The sequence below is a fragment of the Pogoniulus pusillus genome, chromosome 27, assembly GCF_015220805.1.
Source record: "Pogoniulus pusillus isolate bPogPus1 chromosome 27, bPogPus1.pri, whole genome shotgun sequence".
In the NCBI taxonomy this organism is placed as follows: Eukaryota; Metazoa; Chordata; class Aves; order Piciformes; family Lybiidae; genus Pogoniulus; species Pogoniulus pusillus.
In genome coordinates, this window is record NC_087290.1 from 18,856,626 (window position 1) to 18,879,247 (window position 22,622).

The 22,622-nt window shown below is 52.4% G+C and overlaps 1 protein-coding gene across 1 annotated transcript in view; it reads left to right on the forward strand.

Moving 5' to 3' along the window:
* TRHDE (thyrotropin releasing hormone degrading enzyme) overlaps positions 1-22,622 on the forward strand; it is a 212,249-nt gene that overhangs the window by 119,772 nt on the left and 69,855 nt on the right. Inside the window, exons 8-9 of the mRNA XM_064166663.1 lie at positions 9,726-9,791; positions 11,666-11,853. Of these exons, the coding sequence (XP_064022733.1) occupies positions 9,726-9,791; positions 11,666-11,853 (254 nt within the window). The remainder of the gene's footprint in view (positions 1-9,725; positions 9,792-11,665; positions 11,854-22,622) is intronic.

Consider the following 22,622-nt stretch of genomic DNA (forward strand, 5'->3'; position numbering starts at 1 on the left):
GAGTGATTGGCATTGGAATGGGCTGCCCAGGGAGGTGGTGGAGTGGCTGTGGCTGGAGGTGTTGAAGCCAAGCCTGGCTGGGGCACTTAGTGCCATGGCCTGGTTGATGGGCAGGGCTGGGCATTTTCTCAGATATTTCAGACTTTCATTAGCAATCCAAAGAGTTTCTCCTTCGAGAAGAAATGGTGAAAAGCAGAAAATGGGAAACTACTCAAGTAAAAAAATAACTACTATCACAGGACATGAGGGGTTGGAAGGGACACTGAGCTGTGTGGTCCAGTGCTTAACAGGCAGAGCACTGTGGGGAGGACACACACAGGCTCACAGGATGTTAGAGGCTGGAAAGGACCTCTGCAGAGCTTCCAGTCCAACCCCTCTGCCATAGCAGGGCCACACAATCTAGCTCAGGTCACACAGGAACACATCCAGACAGGGCTGGAAAGGCTCCACAGAAGGAGACTCCACAACCTCTCTGGGCAAACCTGTTCCAGTGTCTCACCAACTTTATGGTGAGCATTGCCTTGAAACCAGTGTACTGATGGGATCCTGGTGTTCAGCTGAATGGATTTTCTCCAGGGTAGCTGCAGAACCAACTTTTGCTGGTATTTATAAGCCTCTTCACATAATGAGTACTCTGAAAGTGCACTTGGTGGTTCATTCCTCCTGGCTTATCCTAATGGCTTGCTGAGTAACTGACTTCTGAAGGACCTTTGCTTTATCTTATTTTCTTTGTTGCTCATGAGCCTGCAATGCATGGAGCAGAGTGGTGCTGCTGGTGTTATTTCAGTTCTTTTTAGTCTGTTAGGTATGTCACAGATGATGAAAAGAGCATTCCTGTAGTCTTGTTACACTGACATTAAACAAAATGAGTAGCCCTTTACTTGTGGTTGTGCTGAGTATTTGTGGCTTTATCAAATGCAATGCATGAGTCATTATCTAATTAAGAAATGCAGAATTAGAGCTTTTGTGTAAGAGGAGGTCTGTGCTTCTGTGCTCCACAACCTCCCTGCAGCTGTTCAAAGCCAGGTGGGATGAGGCCTTGAGCGACCTGTTCTAGTTGGAGGTGTCCCTGCCTATGTGGGGGGGTTGGAAGTAGAGGAGCTTTGAGGTCCCTTCCAACCTAACCCATTCTATTCTATTCCATTCCATTGTTAAGGGGGCTACAAGAAAACTGGAGAGGGACTTTTTAGGCTGTCAGGGAGTGATAGGACTGGGGAGAATGGAACAGAGCTGGAAATGGGGAGATACAGATTGGATGTGAGGAAGAAGTTCTCCAGCATGAGGGTGGTGAGAGCCTGGCAGAGGTTGCCCAGGGAGGTGGTGGAAGCCTCATGCCTGGATGAGGCTGTGGTCAGCCTGATGTAGTATGAGGTGTCCCTGGGCATGGCAGTGATGTTGGAACTGGCTGATCCTTGAGGTCCCTTCCAACCCTGCCTGATTCTGTGATTCTATGCTTCCGTGACTCTGTTATTTTGTGATTTTATGACTCTGTGACTCTCTGATTCTATGACTATTATTCTATGATTCTCTGCTTCCATGAGTCTGTGATTCTCTGATTCTGTGACTCTATGACTCTGATTCTACGAGTCTCTGATTCTATGACTCTGTGATTCTCTGATTCTATGACTTGTGCAAGGTTTTCATCTCTGGTCTGTTGTTCCAGAGCTGTGTGCTTGAGCTGGATGGGTGCTTCCAGGACTGCTGTCACTGCTTCACATTTCCCAGGAGGTGTTGCCCCTTCCTGGCAGAGCATTCCTTCATGTTAGCAGTGGGGATTTGTGTTTTTCCCTGTTAAAGCCTGGTGATTTGAAGCCCTGCTACTTAAGTGTGTGTAAAGAGGCCCCTTCAGCACTGTGAGCTGTTTTTGCACTGGTTTATTGAAACTTTTCAACTCTTAAATTTGATTATTTTGGGAGCCTCATCTCTATTACTGCCCATTTGGCAGCCCTGCATTTCACTCGCCATGTGGCAGCTCATTGATCACCTAGATCTGGATCCTTTTGAACTTCACTTGCTGCTCTGTGTGTGCTCATCACTCACTCTGATTTAGTGCATCATCAGCACTTGGAATTAGTTACTGCAGGCCTCTCAGCTTCTCTGATAAATTAGCTGCTTTTGTACTTTGAGGCTTCACATTGTGTGTTTGGAAGAAGAACTTCCACAAAGTGCTTTGGCTGTCCTCTGCCTTTTTGCTTTTGATGCTCTTGAGTGGCCACTGCATTCAGCCAAGTTGGTCAACCTTTCAGAGGAGCTGCCTGGGGACACGTGGCTTGCAGGCTGTCAAATGCAGCCAGATTCACCTTTCAGTCACTCTTTACTCTCACAAAGCTGGGCTGGTTAGGCTTGCTCCCACCCGTGCTGCTTGCTGTTCCCTGCTTTTGGGATAGCTCTGCATGCTTGGGTCCTGTATCAGTGTCATGGAAGATGCATAGAATCATGGAAACAGCAACGTTGGAAGAGACCCCCAAGATCATCCAGGCCAACCTATCCCCCAGCCCTATCCACTCAACCAGACCATGGCACTAAGTGCCTCATCCAGGCTTTGCTTCAACACCTCCAGGCACAGTGACTCCACCACCTCCCTGGGCAGCCCATTCCAATGCCAATCACTCTCTCTGCCAACAACTTCCTCCTAACATCCAGCCTGAACCTGCCCTGGCACAGCTTGAGGCTGTGTCCCCTTGTTCTGTTGCTGGGTGCCTGGCAAAAGAGACCACCTCAATTTAAGAAAGATGTTGAGGTGCTGGAAGGTGTTTGGAGCAGGGCAGCAAGGCTGGGGAGGGTCCTGGAGCACAGCCCTGTGAGGAGAGGCTGAGGGAGCTGGGGGGGTGCAGCCTGCAGCAGAGGAGGCTCAGGGCAGAGCTCATTGCTGCCTGCAGCTGCCTGCAGGGAGGCTGTAGCCAGGTGGGGTTGGGCTCTGCTGCCAGGCACCCAGGGACAGAAGAAGGGGACAGGGGACACAGCCTCAGGCTGTGCCAGGGCAGGTTCAGGCTGGCTGTTGTTAGGAAGTTGTTGGCAGAGAGAGTGATTGGCATTGGAATGGGCTGCCCAGGGAGGTGGTGGAGTGGCTGTCCCTGGAGGTGTTGAAGAGGAGGCTGCATGAGGCACCTGGTGCCAGGCTTTAGTTAATTAGAAGGGTTAGGTGCTAGGTTGGACTGGATGATCTTAGAGGTATTTTCCAGCCTGCTTCATTCTGTGACTGTGAGCTGTGGCAGGCGATGGGAAACTCTCCCAGAAGCTTTCTCAGTGCAAAGTGAGTCTCTTGTGCTGCTTTACAGCTTGTTTGCCACTCCTGCCCAAGACTTTGGTAACACAAGAGATGTATTCTGCTGTTCCCACAGCAGTGTTTTATGCTCTTGATGCTCTACATGGTATATTAAGCAGTGTACCCATCTTACCATGCTGCTTTATTGTAGCTTTATTCCCCGGTCACAGCAGTTGGCTGTGTGATGTTTGAAATCAGACATCATTAAAGGCTTCATAATGGTGAAGTCTTTAATGGTGATCAAAGCCTCCTCCCTGGAGGTGTTTAAGGCCAGGCTGAATGAGGCACTGGACAGTCTGGTCTAGTGTGAGATGTCCCTGCCCATGGCAGGGGAGTTGGAAATGGGTGGTTCTTGTGGTCCCTTCCAGCCCTGACCGATTCCAGCATTCCAAGCCAGAGGAGGGTTTGATCATTGTACCTCCTAAGCAGCTTTTTAGTGGGTGTTTGAAAGATGATGGTCGAGCTGTGTTGGGATATTACCTCCTAGAATAAGTTAGTTTTAATGATTTCAGCCTGAAAAAAAAATCATTTCTGGGTGATTCACAGAATCACAGAGTGGCAGGGCTGGAAGGGACCTCCACAGCTCAGCCACTCCAACCCCTGCCACAGCAGCATCACCTACAGCAGATCACACAGCAACACATCCAGGCAGCTCTGCAATAGCTCCACAGAGGGAGACTCCACAGCCCCCCTGGGCAGCCTGTGCCAGGCTTCTGGCACCCTCACAGGGAAAATATTCTTCCTCAGGTTCACATGGAACTTCCTCTGCCTCAGCTGCCACCCATTGCCCCTTGTGCTGGCACTGGGCATCCCCCAGCAGAGCCTGGCTCCAGCCTCCTGCCACTCACCTGCACATCTTTAGAACCATTGTTGAGGTCCCCCCTCAGGCTCTCCTCTCCCAGCAGCACAGCCCCAGCTCCCTCAGGCTCTCCTCTCCCAGCAGCACAGCCCCAGCTCCCTCAGGCTCTCCTCATAAGGAAGATGTTCAAACGGGAGCCCTTCCTGTAGCATCAAGAGGATTTGAGTGTACACTCTGTGGGTAGCAAAATGCTTCTGTCTGAAGAAAAGATGTGATTGAAGATGCAGGATTCACATGTGCAGTTACTGGTAGATGCTGAAGCTATTTCTGTCTTTGCCTTCTTTTCCTTTTTTGTTGTTCTGTCCCATCTATTTGAGCCAGGACTTCAGTTATGCAATTGCCCACTGGTTCTTTTTCCCCCCACTGTGACTTACTGAAGTTCGCTTCCTCAGGACAGGATTGCCCTTTAGGACAAGCTTCCAGTCAGTTACATCACAGATAGAATCAGAGGATCAGAGTCAGTCAAGGTTGGAAGGGGCCACAAGTCTCACAGGCTCACAAGATGGCAGGGGTTGGAAGGGACCCAAAGAGATCATCCAGTCCAGATGGATGGTGCCAGAGCAGGACCACACAATCCAGCTCAGGATACACAGGAACACATCCAGACAGGGCTGGAAAGGCTCCACAGAAGGAGACTCCACAGCCTCTCTGGGCAGCCTGTGCCAGGCTCTGGGACCCTTACACTGAAGAAGTTCCCCCTTGTGCTGAGCTGGAACCTCCTGTGCTGCAGCTTCCATCCACTGCTGCTTGTCCTATCCCAGGGAGCAGTGAGCAGAGCCTGTCCCCCCCTCCTGACCCCCAGCCCTCAGAGATTTACAGACATTGATTCAATCCCCTCTCAGTCTTCTCTTCTGCAGACTAAGCAGCCCCAGGGCCCTCAGCCTCTCCTCACCAGGCAGTGCTCCAGTCCCCTCATCATCCTCCTAGCTCTCTGCTGGACTCTATCCAGCAGATTCCTGTCCCTCTTCAACTGGGGAGCCCAACATTAATGAGTTCCACCCCCCCTACCCTAGATCAGGCTGTCCACAGCCTCAGCCAGCCTGGCCTTAAACACCTCCAGGCATGAGGCTTCCACCACCTCCCTGGGCAACCCCTGCCAGGCTCTCACCACCCTCATGCTGAGCAGCTTCTTGCTCTGTGTGTGTGTGTTCAGGGGCTGTGCTTTCAGCCAGTTCTCTTCCTTTGCTGCATGTGAGATTCAATTATGACTATTTCCCCCTTCATTTTTATTATAGGAATTACTGAGAGGCAGAATGATAGGTATAAATCCTCTGGTCCCCTCAGTGGGCTGAGAGCTGTGTAAGGACATGTTTTCTTTTGCAGTAACACTTACACTGCTCTCCTGCCAGGAGCTCAGCAGCAGCCAAGCCTTTGTTGCTGTGAGGCAGCAGAATGGACTGAACAGGGCACGGGCAGCACTTGGTTTGTGTGAGCAGCTCCGCTGGCCCCAGGCAATCACAACTCCCATTAGCTCCTTAGGAGCCGCTGAGGATGTTTCCTGCGTAAGGACTGCAGGATTGAGCTCGTAGTTAACATTTCATGTAGGTACTTCGTGGCAGAAAGGAAAGAAATCTGCTTCTGTTCAGCCTGTTGTCAAAACTTTCTCCTTCTATCCCTCCTCCTCCTCCTCCTTCTCCTTTTCCTCTCCATCTTATTTTTGCTCTCCCCTCTCCCCTTTCTTCCCTTTCCCCCTCCCTTTTCCTCTCTTCCCCTCCCCCCATTTCCTCCTTTCCCCTCTCCCCATTTCCTTCTTTCCCCTCTCCCCATTTCCCCCTTTCCCCTCTCATCCATTTGCCCCTTTCCCCTCTCACCCATTTGCCCCTTTCCCCTCTCACCCATTTGCCCCTTTCCCCTCTCACCCATTTGCCCCTTTCCCCTCTCACCCATTTGCCCCTTTCCCCTCTCCCCATTTCCCCCTTTCCCCTCTCACCCATTTGCCCCTTTCCCCTCTCCCCTGTTCCCACTTCCTCTGTCTTTCCTTCTCTCTTCCTTTCCCTTTCTCTACACCCCTGAAGCTCAGTTGCTGGAGCCATGTAGGCAGAGTAGCAAACACTCCGATGCAAGCAGTAGCTCTTTTGCCGGTGCCTTGCTTTGGCAGCAGCACCGCAGCACTGGTGGCTGTGTTGTGTGAGGACCCTTTGCACCATGACAAACACTTGCTTAGCTGACAAACAGCAAATGCTTTGCAAGTGCAGAGGAAGCTTCACTGCTGTTGCTTTCCTCTCTGCTGCTGTAGGAGGTCACAGCTCACTTGGATCCAGACACAAGTCATGCAAATCACACTTGGAATGTGTAGTTTTTTGGAGTGATTGATGGTGACCTTTTCATAGTAAAGTAGCATTTGTGGGGAATGGCTGAGAGCAGCCCTGAGGAGCAGGCCCTGGGGGTCTGGGCTGGTGCAAAGCTCCACAGCAGCCTGCAAAGTGAGTGCAGCCCAGACACAACCCTGTGCTGGGCTGCAGCAAGAGCAGTGTGGGCAGCAGGGCAAGGGAGGGGATTCTGCCCCTTGGCTCTGCTCTCCTCACACCCCACCTGCAGTCCTGGGTGCAATTCTGTAGCCCCCAGAACAAGCAGGACATGGAACTGCTGGAGCCAGTGCAGAGGAGGCCACCAAGATGCTGAGAGGGCTGCAGCAGCTCTGCTCTGAGCACAGGCTGAGAGAGTTGGGGCTGTGCAGCCTGGAGAAGAGAAGGCTTGGAGGAGAGCTTGGAGTGGCCTTGCAGGATGTGAAGGGGGCTGCAGGAGGGCTGGGGAGGGACTAGTGACAAGGTCTGGTAATGAGAAGAGGAGGAGGAATGAGTTTGAAGTGGCAGAGGGGAGAGTGAAAGTGGATGTTAGGAAGAAGTTGTTTGCAGTGAGGGTGGTGACACACTGGCACAGGTTGCCCAGGGAGGTGTTCAAGGCCAGGTTGGATGAGGCCTTGAGTGACCTGTTCTAGTGGGAGGTGTCCCTGCCTATGGCAGGGGGGGGTTGGAAGTGGCTGAGCTTTGAGGTCCCTTCCAACCTAAAGCATTCTGTGATTCAGTGATGAAAGAGTGATTGGCGTTGGAATAGGGAGGTGGTGGAGTCCCCACCCCTGGAGGTGTCGAAGAGGAGTCCGGATGAGGCACTTGGTGCCATGGGTTGGTTGATTAGAAGGTGTTAGGTGCTAGGTTGGACTCAGTGCTCTCAGAGCTCTTTTCCAACCTGCTTCATTCTGTGACTCTGTGATTAATTTCTTTCCAGGTCTGGGCTTCTATAGACAAAATGTGTTATGAAGAGGCAGAGCAGAGATATTTTTGCCTGGTTAGCAATCCCTGGGCATAGTTCAAGTTAATGCAGAGGAACGAGCAGCCAACCTGTGGCAATTAGCAGGTGCCATCCCAAATGTCTCTGGAAAACATTCCATCTTTTTGAGTGTGTGTGCACTCCAAATGTATTTATTGAGCAGTATCTGATTGTAGGTTCAGATCTATTGCAGAGCCAAACAAGGCAGAAATAAAATGGATGTTCAAATCCAGTCAAATGTATGCAGCTCAATTTCAAAGAGCACTTTTATTCCTGGAAGATTTGTTCTTAGCTCCACAGCTTAGTACCACTACCAAATAATACATCAAATCCATTTTGCTTTAAAGCCAAGCTTAATATACTAGCAGGTGTCTCAGTGCACAGCAGATAGCATCAGGCTCTGCTAGGCAATAACTCTGCAATCCTCAGAACTGGTCCCTTTAGGCTTCTCATGCAAAATGCTTTGCCACCAGGCTGCCATTGCTGCTGCTTAGAGTGGGACTTCCTTCCTCTTCATATTTAACAAGCTAATAGATCATAGAATCATACAATTAACCAGGGTGGAAGAGACCTCCAAGATCATCCAGTTCCACCCCCCACCACAGGCAGACACCTCCCCCTAGAACAGGCTATAAGCCAGTCTTTTAGTCAGGTTTCCCATCAAAGCAGGATGTGTTTTCAAGCAGCTGGAAACGTGGCAGGTTTTGATCTGGTTTAGATTCACACTGGAGTCATCGAGTTGCACTACAGAAGAGGGATTAAGCAGAGAATTGAGTTTCTTACGCTGCTTTAAGACTTGGGGTCTTTTTAGGGTGGGTCTGGAGAAGAACAGGCTGGGAGAGGATCTGATCAGTGTCCATCAATATCTGAGGGGTGGCTGTCAAGTGGAGAGGGCCAAGCTCCTTTGGGTGGTCTGCAGCAGTGAAACAAGAAGCAATGGATGCAACTTGCAGAGACCTCATCTTGAGTGCTGCATTCAGTTTTGAGAACTTCTTCCTCACTTCCAGGCTGAATCTCCCCATTTTCAGCTTTATTCCATCCCCCCAGTCCTATCACTCCCTGGTAGCCTAAAAAGTCCCTCCCCAGCTTTCTTGTAGCCCCCTGCAGGTCCTGCAAGGCCACAAGAAGGTCCTCTGGGAGCCTTCTCCTCTCCAGACTGCACAGCCCCAACTGTTTCACTCTCTCCTCACAGCAAAGCAGTCCCTGCCCAGCCTGTATTGGTGCTTGGGATTACCTCAACCTAGATGCAGAACCTTGCCCTTGGTCATGTTGAATTTCATGAGGTTGGCCAATTCCCAGCCCAGATTTTCCTACTGAAATCAGTGCTGAACACTGTATTGCCTCAGTATAACTCCAGCAACATCAGTCCTGCTGGCCTGGTTGCTGGTAGAGCATGCAGCAGCTTTATGAATTACAAAGGAAAAAGGACAAAGTAAAACACTATAATTATGTGGTGTGTTCAGCATTATTTGCTCCAGAGAAAATGAAGATTTATTTCCACACATGGTTCCAGTCTCACTCTTCCTAATGAGTAGTTATGGCTTGCTGTTTGGATATAATGATTTAATTGCAGCTATGACATGTTGATGGTGGGGATTTTCCACTGGCTGCTGATTGCAAGCATTGTATCACTGCCACAAAAAGAATCATCTAAATATACCTTTCTGAGGACAAAAGGGATGGAATTCCAGCTGCTCTGCATTGGTGAGGTCCCACTGGTTCCCACTTCCTTAGGATATCAGCCCAAAGAGGAGGCAAAACACAGCTGAAGTGAGTCCTGGCTTGATACTGGATAGGGCTGGGTGCTAGGTTGGGCTGGATGATCTTAGAAGTCTCTTCCAACCTGGTTGATTCTATGATTTCTATGATTCTATGATGCTTCTGAAGGATGATTAATATCATGGAGCAGATCCTTCTGGATCAGAGTCTTACAGAATGTCAGGGGGTGGAAGGGACCCAAAGAGATCATTGAGTCCAAACCCCCCTGCATTGTGAGCTGTAATTGAAATGTTTAGCAACTTTTTTTTTCCCTTGTGAGCTGTAAATGAAGTTTTCAGCAAGAATTTTTTTGCATTGTAAGCTCTAAGTGGAATTTTTATCAACAATTTCTGCAATGTGAGCTGTAAATGACATTTTTTAGCCACAATTCCTGTGTTGTGAGCCAGCTTAAGGAACTGTTCTTGACTCCCTTAGGGTGAAGTGCTCTGTGTTTCTAGGTTCCCAGTGAATGCAAGCATTGATGTGGTTGAACTTCTCTGAGCAGAGCTTCACAGCGCTGGGTGTTTGGCTTGCAATATAGTAACACTGCTTTCTGTTTTGCTTCTCTCTCCATAGGACTATTTAACCATTCACAAGTATGGCAATGCAGCCAGAAATGATCTCTGGAACACACTCTCAAAGGTAAAATGCTTTAATGCACAGCACAGAGCAGGAACTTGCTGTGGCTTTTTGGTTTTGTGCTCTTGGTGAGGTTAGCAATGAGTGGTGCACACTGAGCTCTGCACATCCCAGGACAGGTATGAAACAACTGATGCAAAGGAATTCCATTTGAGCTAAAATAGGGTTTTTTTGCAGCATTTCTGTTCTTTGGGATGTTAGAGTCTATTTCCTTGCTTGTGCTTTGTCACTGGTGTGCAGTAAAAGAAGGAGTCCAGAGCAGAGCCACAGCAATGCTGAAGGCAGTGGAAGATCTTCCTTAGGAGGAGAGCCTGAGGCAGCTGGGGCTGTGCTGCTGGGAGAGGAGCAGCCTGAGGGGGGACCTCAGCAATGGTTCTAAAGATGTGCAGGTGAGTGGCAGGAGGCTGGAGCCAGGCTCTGCTGGGTGATGCCCAGTGCCAGCACAAGGGGCAATGGGTGGCAGCTGAGGCAGAGGAGGTTCTATGGAAACACCTGTGAGGGTGCCAGAAGCCTGGCAGAGACTGCCCAGGGGGACTGTGTTGTCTCCCTCTGTGGAGCTATTGCAGAGCTGCCTGGATGTGTTGCTGTGTGATCTGCTGTAGGTGATGCTGCTGTGGCAGGGGGATTGGAGTGGCTGAGCTGTGGAGGTCCCTTCCAGCCCCTGGCACTCTGTGACTCTGTAGAACATCATTTCATTGATCTTCTCTGTGTTATGACAGGTGCAGATCATGGACATGGCAATGTCTTGGTGTGCATGGTCTCACTTTGGACACTTCAAATAAGCGGTCCTTTGATTTTCAGGCGAGAGAAGCTCTGTGCCTTTAGAAATCAGGCTTTTTGCATGTGCTTTGTTATAGCTGCCCTAGATCCATTTACACAGAGCTGGTCAGAAATGTCCTTTGGAGACAGCCACCCAGCGTTTGAGTGGCTCTTGTTAGAACCTTGTGAAGCAGACTGGTTCTTCTGTTGCAGCAGAAGTGCCTGGATGGTGTGGGAAACAGAACTTTCGGAGTGGTGCTCTCCTCTCTGCAAGATTACTTGGAGCTTCTATTTAGGATACAGAGAGACTTTTGGTTAAGTGATGTATTGTATGTGCCCTGCTGGCCGAGATGGCCAGTGGGATCCTGGGGTGCATTGAGAAAAGTGTGACCAGCAGAATGAGGGAGGTTCTTCTCCACCTCTACTCTACCCTAGTGAGGCCCCACCTGAAATATTGCATCTAGTTCTGGACTCCTCAGGTCAAGAGGGACAGAGAGCTACTGGAGAGAGTCCAAGGGAGGGCTAAAAGGAGGCTGAAGGGACTGCAGCACTGCCTGATGAGAGGAGGCTGAGAGCCCTGGGGCTGCTTAGGCTGCAGAGGAGAAGGCTGAGAGGGGATCTGAGCCAAGTCACATTCTGTGCTTCTGTGCTCCACAACCTCCCTGGGCAACCTGTGCCAGTGTCACCACCCTCACTGCAAACAACTTCTTCCTAACATCCACTTTCACTCTCCCCTCTGCCACTTCAAACCCATTCCTCCTCATCCTCTCATTACCAGACCTTGTCAGTAGTCAATCCCCAGCCCTCCTGGAGCCCCCTTCAGATCCTGCAAGGCCACTCCAAGGTCTCCTCCAAGCCTTCTCCAGGCTGCACAGCCCCAACTCTCTCAGCCTGTGCTCAAAGCAGAGCTGCTGCAGCCCTCTCAGCATCTTGATGGCCTCCTCTGGACTGGCTCCAGCAGTTCCATGTCCTGCTTGTGCTGGGACAGCAGAACTGCAGAGGGCTGCAGGGGGCTCTCAGAAGAGCCCCAGAGGAGCCTGCTGCGTTGTCTGCTGCTGTTGCTTCCACATGCTGAAACTCTTCTATTTGTTTTCTTTCTTTCTTTCTTTCTCTGAAAGGCTTTAAAAAGGGTTGGAAAGTCTGTGAATATCCAAGAAGTGATGGACCAGTGGACCCTGCAGATGGGCTACCCTGTGCTCACTGTGCTGGGGAACGAAAGCACAGACAGCGCCGTCGTGATCTGCCAGCAGCGCTTCGTTTACGACCGCGACGCTAAGCCCAAGGATGCTGCTCCCACAGACAACAGGTACTTGTATTTGCCAATCCCTGTCCTTCCAGAGGGTGTAGCTGTTTGAAGCACTGTCTTAGGTGTGTGGTTTTTTGTGTAGAGATCTAGAAATCCCTGACCTTTGCTTGGTATCAATAGCATGTGGTGATCCTTCTCTCTGAACTGTAGCAGCGATGAGTTAGGCAAACGAATTGAAACGAACCTTTAGAGTAAGAAAAGAGAAGGGTAAGGCTCTCAGTGTGGCCCTTTGCACCCTGGCACTGCTCTTACAGCATACATCTGTTTGCTCTCCCCCTCCTTTGAGTTTGACTTGCTCCTTGAAGGAGTTTGGGCTGTGGTTGGAAGGGCTGATGCTTACAGGGTCGTTTTTTGGAGTGGGGTCTCCATGCCTGTCCTTTGGGTAGGCAGCTGTAAGTGTGTGCAGAGAATGCACCTGAGCAACTGAGGGAGCTGGGGATGGGCAGTGTGAAACAGAGGAGGCTGAGGGCAGAGCTCATGGCTGGCTGCAGCTACCTGAAGGGACATTGTGGAGAGGCTGCTGCTGGGCTCTGCTCACAGGGGATTGCAGACAGAACAAGGGGGAATGGCCTCAAGCTGAGGCTGGGAAGGTTTAGACTGGACATTAGGGCAAAGTTTTTCCTGGAGAGAGTAGTCAGGAAGTGGAATGAGCTGCCCAGGGAGGTGGTGGAGTCCCCCAGCCTGGCTGTGTTTCAGGGGGGTTTGTCTGTGGTGCTTGGGGCTCTGGTTTAAGGTGAGTCTTGCAGAGTAGGACTTGGTGCTCCTGAGGGGCTGTGCCAGCCTGCATGGTGCTGTGACTGTGTGTCAGACACAAAGCTCCCTCGATGTGGGAGGCAGTCAGAAGCTGCCCTCTACATCTGTGCAAGGCAGGGAGCTGCAGCTCTTCAGGTTTTGAAGCCAGCCAGACTGGGTGTGCAGGAAGTGCTACACTGGCTGGACTCAAGAGGCACTTACAAATCTCTGCCTACCCTTTTGCCACTTCTTAGACTGTTTCCTTCCTGCTCCCAACGCACTCCATAGAGACAAGCTGACATTCCTGGCTGACTCCAGGGAATCCTCTTCTTGTTAAAAGCAGCTCTGGTGTCAGGGGAGAGTGCTGAGACTGGGGTAAGGACTGGAGGGGAAGGCTGCTGAGGAGAGGCTGAGGGAGCTGGGCTGGGTTAGCCTGGAGAAGAGGAGACTCAGGGGTGACCTCAGCTCACTCTGCAGCTACCTGAGGGGAAGATGAAGTCAAGTAGGGGTCATGCTCTGCTGCCAGGCAACTCGTGCCAGGACGGGAGGGCATGGCCTGAAGCTGTGCCAGGGCAGGGTTAGGTTGGATCAATCAAGGTAATATCTCATGAATTATTAGATAACATCACATTAATGTGATTGCCTCTGCTCACTGCTTTCACAATAACTGAAGCAAAAGCTTTTCTTCCAATCAAAAAACAACCAACCAAACCCCACCATAGATCCTGAAAGACATCCAGGTGATTGTTGGCAGAAAGATGAAATTCATTTTCTCTATGTCACTCTTGCTTTTCTGCTTAGCTTGATGGCATGGCAGGATACTTAATGCCCCAGAGCCACACAGCACACCCACAAAGCAGTATCAGGGTAGGCTGGGAACTGACTTGATGCCCAGTGCCAGCACAAGGGGCAATGGGTGGCAGCTGAGGCATAGCAGGTTCCATGGAAACAGGAGGAGGAATTTTTTCAGTGTGAGGGTGCCAGAAGCCTGGCAGAGGCTGCCCAGGGGGGCTGTGGAGTCTCCCTCTGTGGAGCTATTGCAGAGCTACCTGGATGTGTTGCTGTGTGATCTGCTGTAGGTGATGCTGCTCTGGCAGGGGTTGGAGTGGCTGAGCTGTGGAGGTCCCTTCCAGCCCCTGCCACTCTGATTCTGTGAACTCTGAAGTCTCTACAACATACCACATAAAACAGTAAATAGTTACCTCTTTACACCACATTTTAAAGCCTTAATGATGTTGTCATGGCCCCTTGCAGCCCCTAACCTTCTGTGGCTGTGTGCAGATGCCCTCTCTGGCTGGCTCTGCAAGTGTCTCTGCTCAGGATCTGGCAGGGGTTTGCTGACTTTCAGTGGGCCAGGGAGCACAGTTCCATGTGTGGCAGGCACAGAGGTGTGGTGATGCTGCAGGCTTTGGGGGTGTTCCTTAGCAGTGGCCTCATCCACAGCACAGTAAAGTTGGTGCTTCTCTCTCCTGTGGGACCCATGGGTTAGGCATGGGATGTGTGGCTCCCTGGGGAGCCATCAGAGGCACTGTAGATAACAGGGAGCTAATGGTATTTGTGCCACCCTGGAGGCCATGCTCTGGCAGGGCAGGCAGCGTTGGGCTCTCGCAGGGCAGTGAATCAGTGCATTAATCGTCAGCATCCTTTTAAACACTCTGAGGAGCAGAGGTGCACAGAACACAGCAGAAAAACGTCTGGGCCCAGGCCTTCCCAGGGCTTTATCATCTAAACTGACACTACAATATGCACAGGAAGGCACCAGGGAGGGCTCCTAAAGCATCCACCTGCCACATAGGCTTTATTTATCCGGAGGTTTGGCACAGCACAACATCAGCTGTCAGCTCTGCTGCCTTCACCATGAGGAGCTGCAGCTTCTGCTTCAGGCCCTCTCTGGGCAGATCTAACTTGGCCTCACTTTGCAAAGAGTTCTTCAGAACAGGACTTGCAGCTGCAGCTCCTGCCTAAGAAATGTTAGATAAAGTCATAGAATCAGCCAGGCTGGAAGAGAGCTCCAAGCTCAGCCAGCCCAGCCTAGCACCCAGCCCTGGCCAGTCAACCAGACCATGGCAGAGTGCCCCAGCCAGGCTTGGCTTCAGCACCTCCAGGGATATGGACTCCACCACCTCCCTGGGCAGCCCATTCCAATGCCAATCACTCTCTCTGACAACAACTTCCTCCTAACATCCAGCCTGAGCCTGCCCTGGCACAGCTTGAGGCTGTGTCCTCTCATTCTCTGAAGAGGCAGTTGAGTGCCTCAGTAGCACTCCGGTTGTATAAAATGCCTGTGCTATAGAGCCATAGAATCATAGAATCAGTCAGGGCTGGAAGGGGCCACAAGGATCAGCCAGTTCCAACCCTCCTGCCATGCCCAGGGACACCTCACACTAGAGCAGGCTGCCCACAGCCTCGTCCAGCTTGGCCTGAAACGCCTCCAGGGATAAGACTTCCACCACCTCCCTGGGCAACCCCTGCCAGGCTCTCACCACCCTCAGCTGAACAACTTCTTCCTCACATGCAGGCTGACTCTCCCCATTTCCAGCTCTCTTCCATTCCCCCCAGTCCTGTCGCGCCCTGACAGCCTCAAAAGTCCCTCCCCAGCTTTCTTGTGGCCCCCTGCAGACCCTGCAAGGCCACCAGAAGGTCCCCTGGGAGCCTTCTCCTCTCCAGCCTGCACAGCCCCAACTGCCTCAGGCTCTGCTCACAGCAGAGCAGCTCCAGCCCTCTGCTCATCCTCCTGGCCCTGCTCTGGACCCCTTCCAGCACCTCCACAGCCCTCTTGTCCCAGGGGCTCCAGCACTGGATGCAGTATCCAGGTGGGGTCTCAGCAGTGCGGAGCAGAGGGGCAGGATCCCTTCCCTGCCCTCCATGTGTGCAGCAATTCAGTGTCCCAGGTGCAGTGTGTTGTGGCATGTTGAGCTTCCCCTGTGACCATAGGGGGGAATTCAGAAGCAGGAAGCAGGTTCTGAGTGCTGAGCAGGAAAAGTGAAATCCTTTGGGCAGTGGTTTGCCTCTGCTCTTGCCTCACCCATTACTGATAGTGACTTTTATAGGGCTGCAGAAGGCAGTGCTTACATGGAGCTGACCTTCCCATCTCGTGTGTGGCTGGACTGGTTTCTCTCTGCATCTGCAGACAGATGTGTCCCAGGGGCCGTCCAGAGAGGGGCTGTGACTGAGCTGTGGGCACTGAGTGGCCTGTGTGGTGTGCCCAGCTCCAGCTTTGCCCTGCAGCCGCAGCAGGCAGACACGTTCCCCACTGTCTGCAGAGCAAACACAGGCTCTGCTCCCTGCCTCTGCCTCCCTCCCCATGATTTATCGTTCTCATTTTCTGAGAGGATAAAACTAACCATGACAAACTCCCTTCCTGGGAGCAGCAGCCCTCAGAAGGGCCCAAATCCCCAGCGCTGATGATCCGAATGTCGAAGCCTCTGCTTGGGACAATCTTTCAGCAGCAATTTCAGCTGATCCAAGCAGAAGTTTGCAACTCCTGTAATGACTCTGTGGAGTTCAGACTCTTCCTCCCCAAATAGCAGTCCTGTGGTGAGGTGTGGGCTCAGTCCCAGGCTCCTGTATACCCTTGTGAGAGCAGATTATGCCCTGCCGTCGTAAGGCTGGGGGGGAGGAGGTGAGATTCCATCCGACAGGGTTCAGTGGGTTCCCTGCTGGCAGGGAAAGTGATGATTTTAAGGCCCCAGCTCCCATCCATCATTACAAGAATTGCTCACAGATATGACAAGAAATGTTATGAAAAATAAGCTGTGGTCTAGACAATAAACTAATCAGTTTTGATGAAATCCATAAAGCTCTTCTATGGTGTAGTGAGGAGCAGAGCAAAGCTTGGTTAGGAGTTCTGCCTTTTGGAAGTACAGAGAGGCAGCTGCCAGTGCCTGAAGGGGCTACAAGAAGGCTGCAGAGAGACTGTTTGCAAAGGGCTGCAGGGACAGGACGAGGGCAATGGCTTCAAACCAGAGCAGAGCAGATTGAGATTGGATGTGAGGAACAAGTTCTGCTCCATGAGGGTGCTGGAACACTGCAAGACGTTGCCCAGGGAGGTGTTTGTCACTTGATGTTGGTAATGAGGTGATGCTTGTGGGAAAAAGAGCCCTCACTTGGATGCTGAGTGGTGAGGTGTGAAGAAACTGCCTCTGCTACCAAGGCAGGCTGAGGGAGCTGGGGGTGAGCAGCCTGGAGAAGAGGAGGCTCTGGGGAGACCTAACAGCAGCCTGTCAGTACCTGAAGGGGGCTACAAGAAGGCTGCAGAGAGACTGTTTGCAAAGGGCTGCAGGGACAGGACGAGGGCAATGGCTTCAAACCAGAGCAGAGCAGATTGAGATTGGATGTGAGGAACAAGTTCTGCTCCATGAGGGTGCTGGAACACTGCAAGACGTTGCCCAGGGAGGTGTTTGTCACTTGATGTTGGTAATGAGGTGATGCTTGTGGGAAAAAGAGCCCTCACTTGGATGCTGAGTGGTGAGGTGTGAAGAAACTGCCTCTGCTACCAAGGCAGGCTGAGGGAGCTGGGGGTGAGCAGCCTGGAGAAGAGGAGGCTCTGGGGAGACCTAACAGCAGCCTGTCAGTACCTGAAGGGGCTACAAGAAGGCTGCAGAGAGACTGTTTGCAAAGGGCTGCAGGGACAGGATGAGGGCAATGGCTTCAAACCAGAGCAGAGCAGAGTGAGATTGGATGTGAGGAACAGGTTCTGCAGCAGGAGGGTGCTGGAACACTGCAACAGGCTGCCCAGGGAGGTGGTTGTGGCCCCATCCCTGGAGATACTGAAGGTGAGGCTGGACAGGGCTGTGGGCAGCCTGATCTAGCTGAAGATGTCCCTGCTGAGTGTAGAAGGGCTTGGACTGAGTGAGCTTTGGAGGTGCCTTCCAAGCCTGAGCATGCTGTGATCTGTGACTTTGACCCTGGAGCAGGAGGAATCTTCCCAGTGCTGGCATGAAATTAAATGCCTGTCACCGAGGCAGCGCTGACTTGTACAATGTCCTTATCATGCATGCAGGTCCTGGAGCTAATCTTTGCTTGTTCCTGATAATTTCCTCAAGGGAAATGTCTTGCTAGGTGTTGAACACAGCCAGCTGTGAGGAGAGAGAAGAAAGGAAGAGCTACACTTTAGGATACAGACAGAGTATTATAGAGCCATAGAATGGCCTGGGCAGGAAGGGACCCCCAGAGCTCATCCAGTCCAACCCACCCTGCACTCAGCAAGGACATCCTCAACTAGATCAGCTTGCTCACAGCCTCACCTTGAATATTCTGAGCTTCTGTGCTCCACAACCTCCCTGGGCAGCCTGTGCCAGTGTCTCACCACCCTCACTGCAAACAACTTCTTCCTAACATCCACTTTCAATCTCCCCTCTGCCACTTCAAACCCATTCCTCCTCCTCCTCTTCTCATCACCAGACCTTGTCAATAGTCCCTCCCCAGCCCTCCTGCAGCCCCCTTCACATCCTGCAAGGCCACTCCAAGCTCTCCTCCTTCTCTTCTCCAGGCTGCACAGCCCCAACTCTCTCAGCCTGTGCTCACAGCAGAGCTGCTGCAGCCCTCTCAGCATCTTGGTGGCCTCCTCTGCACTGGCTCCAACACTTCCATGTGCTGCTTGTGCTGGGGGCTGCAGAACTGCCCCCAGGACTGCAGGTGGGGTGTGAGGAGAGCAGAGCCAAGGGGCAGAATCCCCTCCCTTGCCCTGTGCTCACACTGCTCTTGCTGCACCCAGCACAGGGTTGTGTCTGGGCTGCACTCACACTGCAGGCTCCTGTGGAGCTTTGCATCAGCCCAGACACTCAGGGCCTGTTCCTCAGGGCTGCTCTCAACCATTCCCCACCCAGCCCTGAGTTGTGCTTGGAATTGCACCCACCCAGGTGCAGGACCTTCCACTTGGCCTTGTTGAATGCCATGAGGTTGGCCTGGGCACAGCTGTGCAGCCTGTCCAGGTCCCTCTGGATGGATCCCTGCCCCCTAGCAAGTTGCCTGTGCCACACAGCTTGGTGCCATCTGCAGATCTGCTGAGGGTGCACTGATTGCTCTGCCCATGGCACTGACAAAGATGTTCAACAGCAATTCCAGGATGAACACAACTGCAAAATTCATCTCCTTTCAAGTCTCCTCTGAATTTCCTCCACAAAGCTGATTTATTCAGGCTTTACACACCAAAGGGCTCTGCGTTGTCCCTTTACTGATAATGATTTGCATGACAAAAGCATGGCTGTATTTGGACATTGCCCTGCCTACTCTCTGCTTATTTGTATGACAATATCACTTTAGCAGTGAAGAGGAACTTGCTCTGTCTATTCTCTGTAAGTTTGCAGCTGACACCAAGCTAGCATCACATGTGGGTCGGTTGGAGGATAGGAGAGCCCTGCAGAGGGACCTGGCCAGGCTGCATGGGTGGGCAGAGGCCAAGGGGATGAGACTGAACAAGACCAAGTGCAGGGTTCTGCACTTTGGCCACAACAACCCCAAGCAGCACTACAGGCTGGGGCCAGAGTGGCTGAGAGCAGCCAGGCAGAGAGGGAGCTGGGGGTGCTGGGAGAGAGGAGCTGAAGCTGAGGCAGCAGTGCCCAGGTGGGCAGCAGAGCCAATGGCATCCTGGGCTGGCTCAGGAGCAGTGTGGGCAGCAGGACAAGGGAGGTTCTTGTGCCCCTGTGCTCAGCACTGCTCAGGCCACACCTTGAGTGCTGTGTCCAGTTCTGGGCTCCTGAATTGCAGAGAGCTGCTGAGGTGCTGGAAGGTGTTTGGAGCAGGGTAGCAAGGCTGGGGAGGGGCCTGGAGCACAGCCCTGTGAGGAGAGGCTGAGGGAGCTGGGGGTGTGCAGCCTGCAGCAGAGGAGGCTCAGGGCAGAGCTCATTGCTGTCTCCAGCTGCCTTCAGGGAGGCTGTAGCCAGGTGGGGTTGGGCTCTGCTGCCAGGCAGCCAGGGACAGACCAAGGGGACACAGCCTCAAGTTGTGCCAGGGCAGGTTCAGGCTGGATGTTGTTAGGAAGTTGTTGGCAGAGAGAGTGATTGGCATTGGAATGGGCTGCCCAGGGAGGTGGTGGAGTCCCCATCCCTGGAGGTGTTGCAGCCAAGCCTGGCTGGGGCACTTAGTGCCATGGTCTGGTTGATTGGTCAGGGCTGGGTGCTAGGTTGGGCTGGCTGAGCTTGGAGCTCCCTTCCAGCCTGGCTGACTCTGTGGTTCTATGGTTTTATGATGTGATGGTTCCAGGAGGGGCTGGTTAAGGAGGAAGGAAATGCTCAGAGCACAAGGGGAATGCTGATAAGCATCTTAGAGCTCTTCTTGGAGCAGTTGTGGATTAGTGTAGCAGATGTGGTGTTAATTATGCAATAAAGGGGATGATAATGTGGACAAATACTGTTCCCTCAGCTGAGGCAATGGGGCTAGCAAAAGTAAACAGGGAAAGAAGCACTCCTTTACCTGCCTGGCTCTGGGAAACATCCTCTCATCTTCCATTTCCTTGTGTCCTCTGTTTTCTTCTTACACCTTCCACCTTTACTGTACCTGAAAGGTTGTGCTTGCATCAGCGTTTCTGCTGGAAGCCTGGGACAGAGCAATCCTCACTCTCAGTACAGGCTGGGGGAGGAGGTGTTAGAGAGCAGCCCTGTGGAAAGGCACTTGGGGGTGCTGGTGGAGGAGAAGCTGGGCATGAGCAGGCAGTGTGAGCCTGCAGCACAGAAGGCTAATCCCAGCCTGGGCTGCATCCAAAGAAGTGTGGCCAGCAGATCAGAGAGGGGATTGTGCCACTTTGCTCTGCTCTGCTGAGACCTCACCTGCAGTGCTGCCTCCAGCTCTGGAGCCCTCGATATAGGAAGGACATGGAGCTGATGGAGCAGGTCCAGAGGAGGCCATGAGAATGCTCAGGGGGTTGGAGCAGCTCTGCTCCAAAGGCAGGCTGAGGGAGCTGGGGGTGTGCAGCCTGGAGAAGAGGAGGCTCTGGGGAGACCTCATAGCAGCCTGTCAGTGCCTGAAGGGGACTACAAGAAGGCTGCAGAGAGTCTGTTTGCAAAGGGCTGCAGGGACAGGATGAGGAGCAATTGGTTCAAGGTTGAGAAGAGCAGATGGAGATTGGATGTTAAGAGCAGGTTCTTTACTCTGGGGCTGGTGGAGCACTGGAACAGGTTGCCCAGGGAGGTAATTGAGGCCCTGCTGAATGAAGACATTCAAGGTGAGGCTTGACTGGGCCCTGGGTGACCTGGTCTGGTGGGGATGTCCCTGCTGACTGTGGGGGGGCAGGACTGGATGAGCTCTAGAGGTCCCTTCTGGCCTGGAACATTCTATGATGGGCTGTCCAGAGAGGGGATGCAGTCTCCATCCCTGGAGGTGTTCAAAAAAAGACTGCATGAGGCACTTAGTGCCATGGTCTGGTTGATTGGATAGCTCACCCAGCCCAGCCTAGCAACCAGACCATGGCACTAAGTGCCCCAGCCAGGCTTGGCAAGAACACCTCCAGGCACAGCCACTCCACCACCTCCCTGGGCAGCCCATTCCAGTGCCAATCACTCTCTCTGACAACAACTTCTCCTAACATCCAGCCTGGATGGCTCTGCCACCAGCAGCAGGACTCTCAGCTGCCCAGATCTGTGGGGACACTGCTGGGGCTTGTCAGCCACCCCTCCAAGAAGGGAAGGCAGCCTGCAAGAAGGGCTGCTCAGCCTGGAGAGGAGAAGGCTGCAAGGAGACCTCATGGCAGCCTTCCAACAGCTGAAGGGGGCTACAAGAAAGCTGCAGAGGGACTGCCAGCAGTGGCAGGGCAAGGGGCAGTGGTTTGAAACTACAGAAGAACAGATTTGGTTTGGATGTGAGGAGCAAATTCTGCACCATGAGGGTGGTGCAGCACTGAAACAGGTTGCCCATAGAGGTGTTTGGGGCCCCATCCCTGGAGGTACTCAAAGTGAGGCTCAACAAGGCTGTGGGCAGGCTGATCTAGCTGAGTGCAGGGAGGTTGGAGTAGATGAGCTCTGGAGGTCCCTTCCAGCCTGGGTTATGCTCTGACTCTTTGGCTGCTAACAGAGACCTCAGAAGTGCCAGCTGTAATTTAATGCTTTCATTTCCAAGACCATTTCACAACTCCTGTTTGGGAGAAATGCTTCTCAGTAGGCAAACTGCCAGGAGGCTCTCGTGGGCAGCTTTCAGCATTGGAATGTGCAGGATGCTGAAGCAGACAGAATTGGTGCATCTGTGTCGTTGCTTCCTGTGTGGTGGCAGCACTCACGTCCTGGCAGGGAGTCAGGCAGACAGGGAGAAGCTGCTGCTGCTGCTGCTGCATTTGATTCCTGCTGCAGACTGCCACTTTCCTCGTCTGCCTTGCTGATGCTAATGCTCAGCAATCGCCCAGACTAGTTAATTAATCTCACATTAGTTAAATCAGTTTCATGGTGATGCTGCTGGGGCTGGTAAGTTTGAAACAGAGGAGGGCAGACCTCATGGCTGTCTGCAGCTACCCAAAAGGAGGCTGTGGAAAGGCTGCTCTGGAAAGCCCCAGCAGCTTTGTCAGAGCCAAGGGCAATGGGAGGCATGAAAGTGGATAAGTGTTGTCTTTTGTTGGCTTTGTGAGAGGCAGAGGTGTGGATTCCCCACTGCAGATCAGAGAACCAAGCTCCCAACGGGCTGCCTTTTTTGCCTCTCTTCCTTCTGCTTGCAGTTGGTGACAATGGGTTTCTTGTCCTTATCTCTGTGAGCCTGCATGCCCAACGACAGCATCTCAGATTCTCTGGAGCAGATCCTTTGGTGGCAGACTCTCAGGGCAGTTCACTGAGGACAGAGAAGCTGCCAGGAATGACATTTTAATCTTGCTGAAATTCAGAAGATCCTGTGGCACAGTTGGAACCCAGCACTGGATGCACTGCAAACCACTTGGCACTGAGTTCCTGAGAGCATCCTGGCAGAGTGCAGGCACAGCTAAAGTGCTCCTCTTGATCCCTGTTAGGACACTTAAATAATGTGATCAGCTCTGGGCCACTCGCCACAAGAAGGACATCGAGGGGCTGGAGCCTGTGCAGAGCAGGGCAAGGAGGCTGGAGAGGGATCTGGAGCAGCTGGGC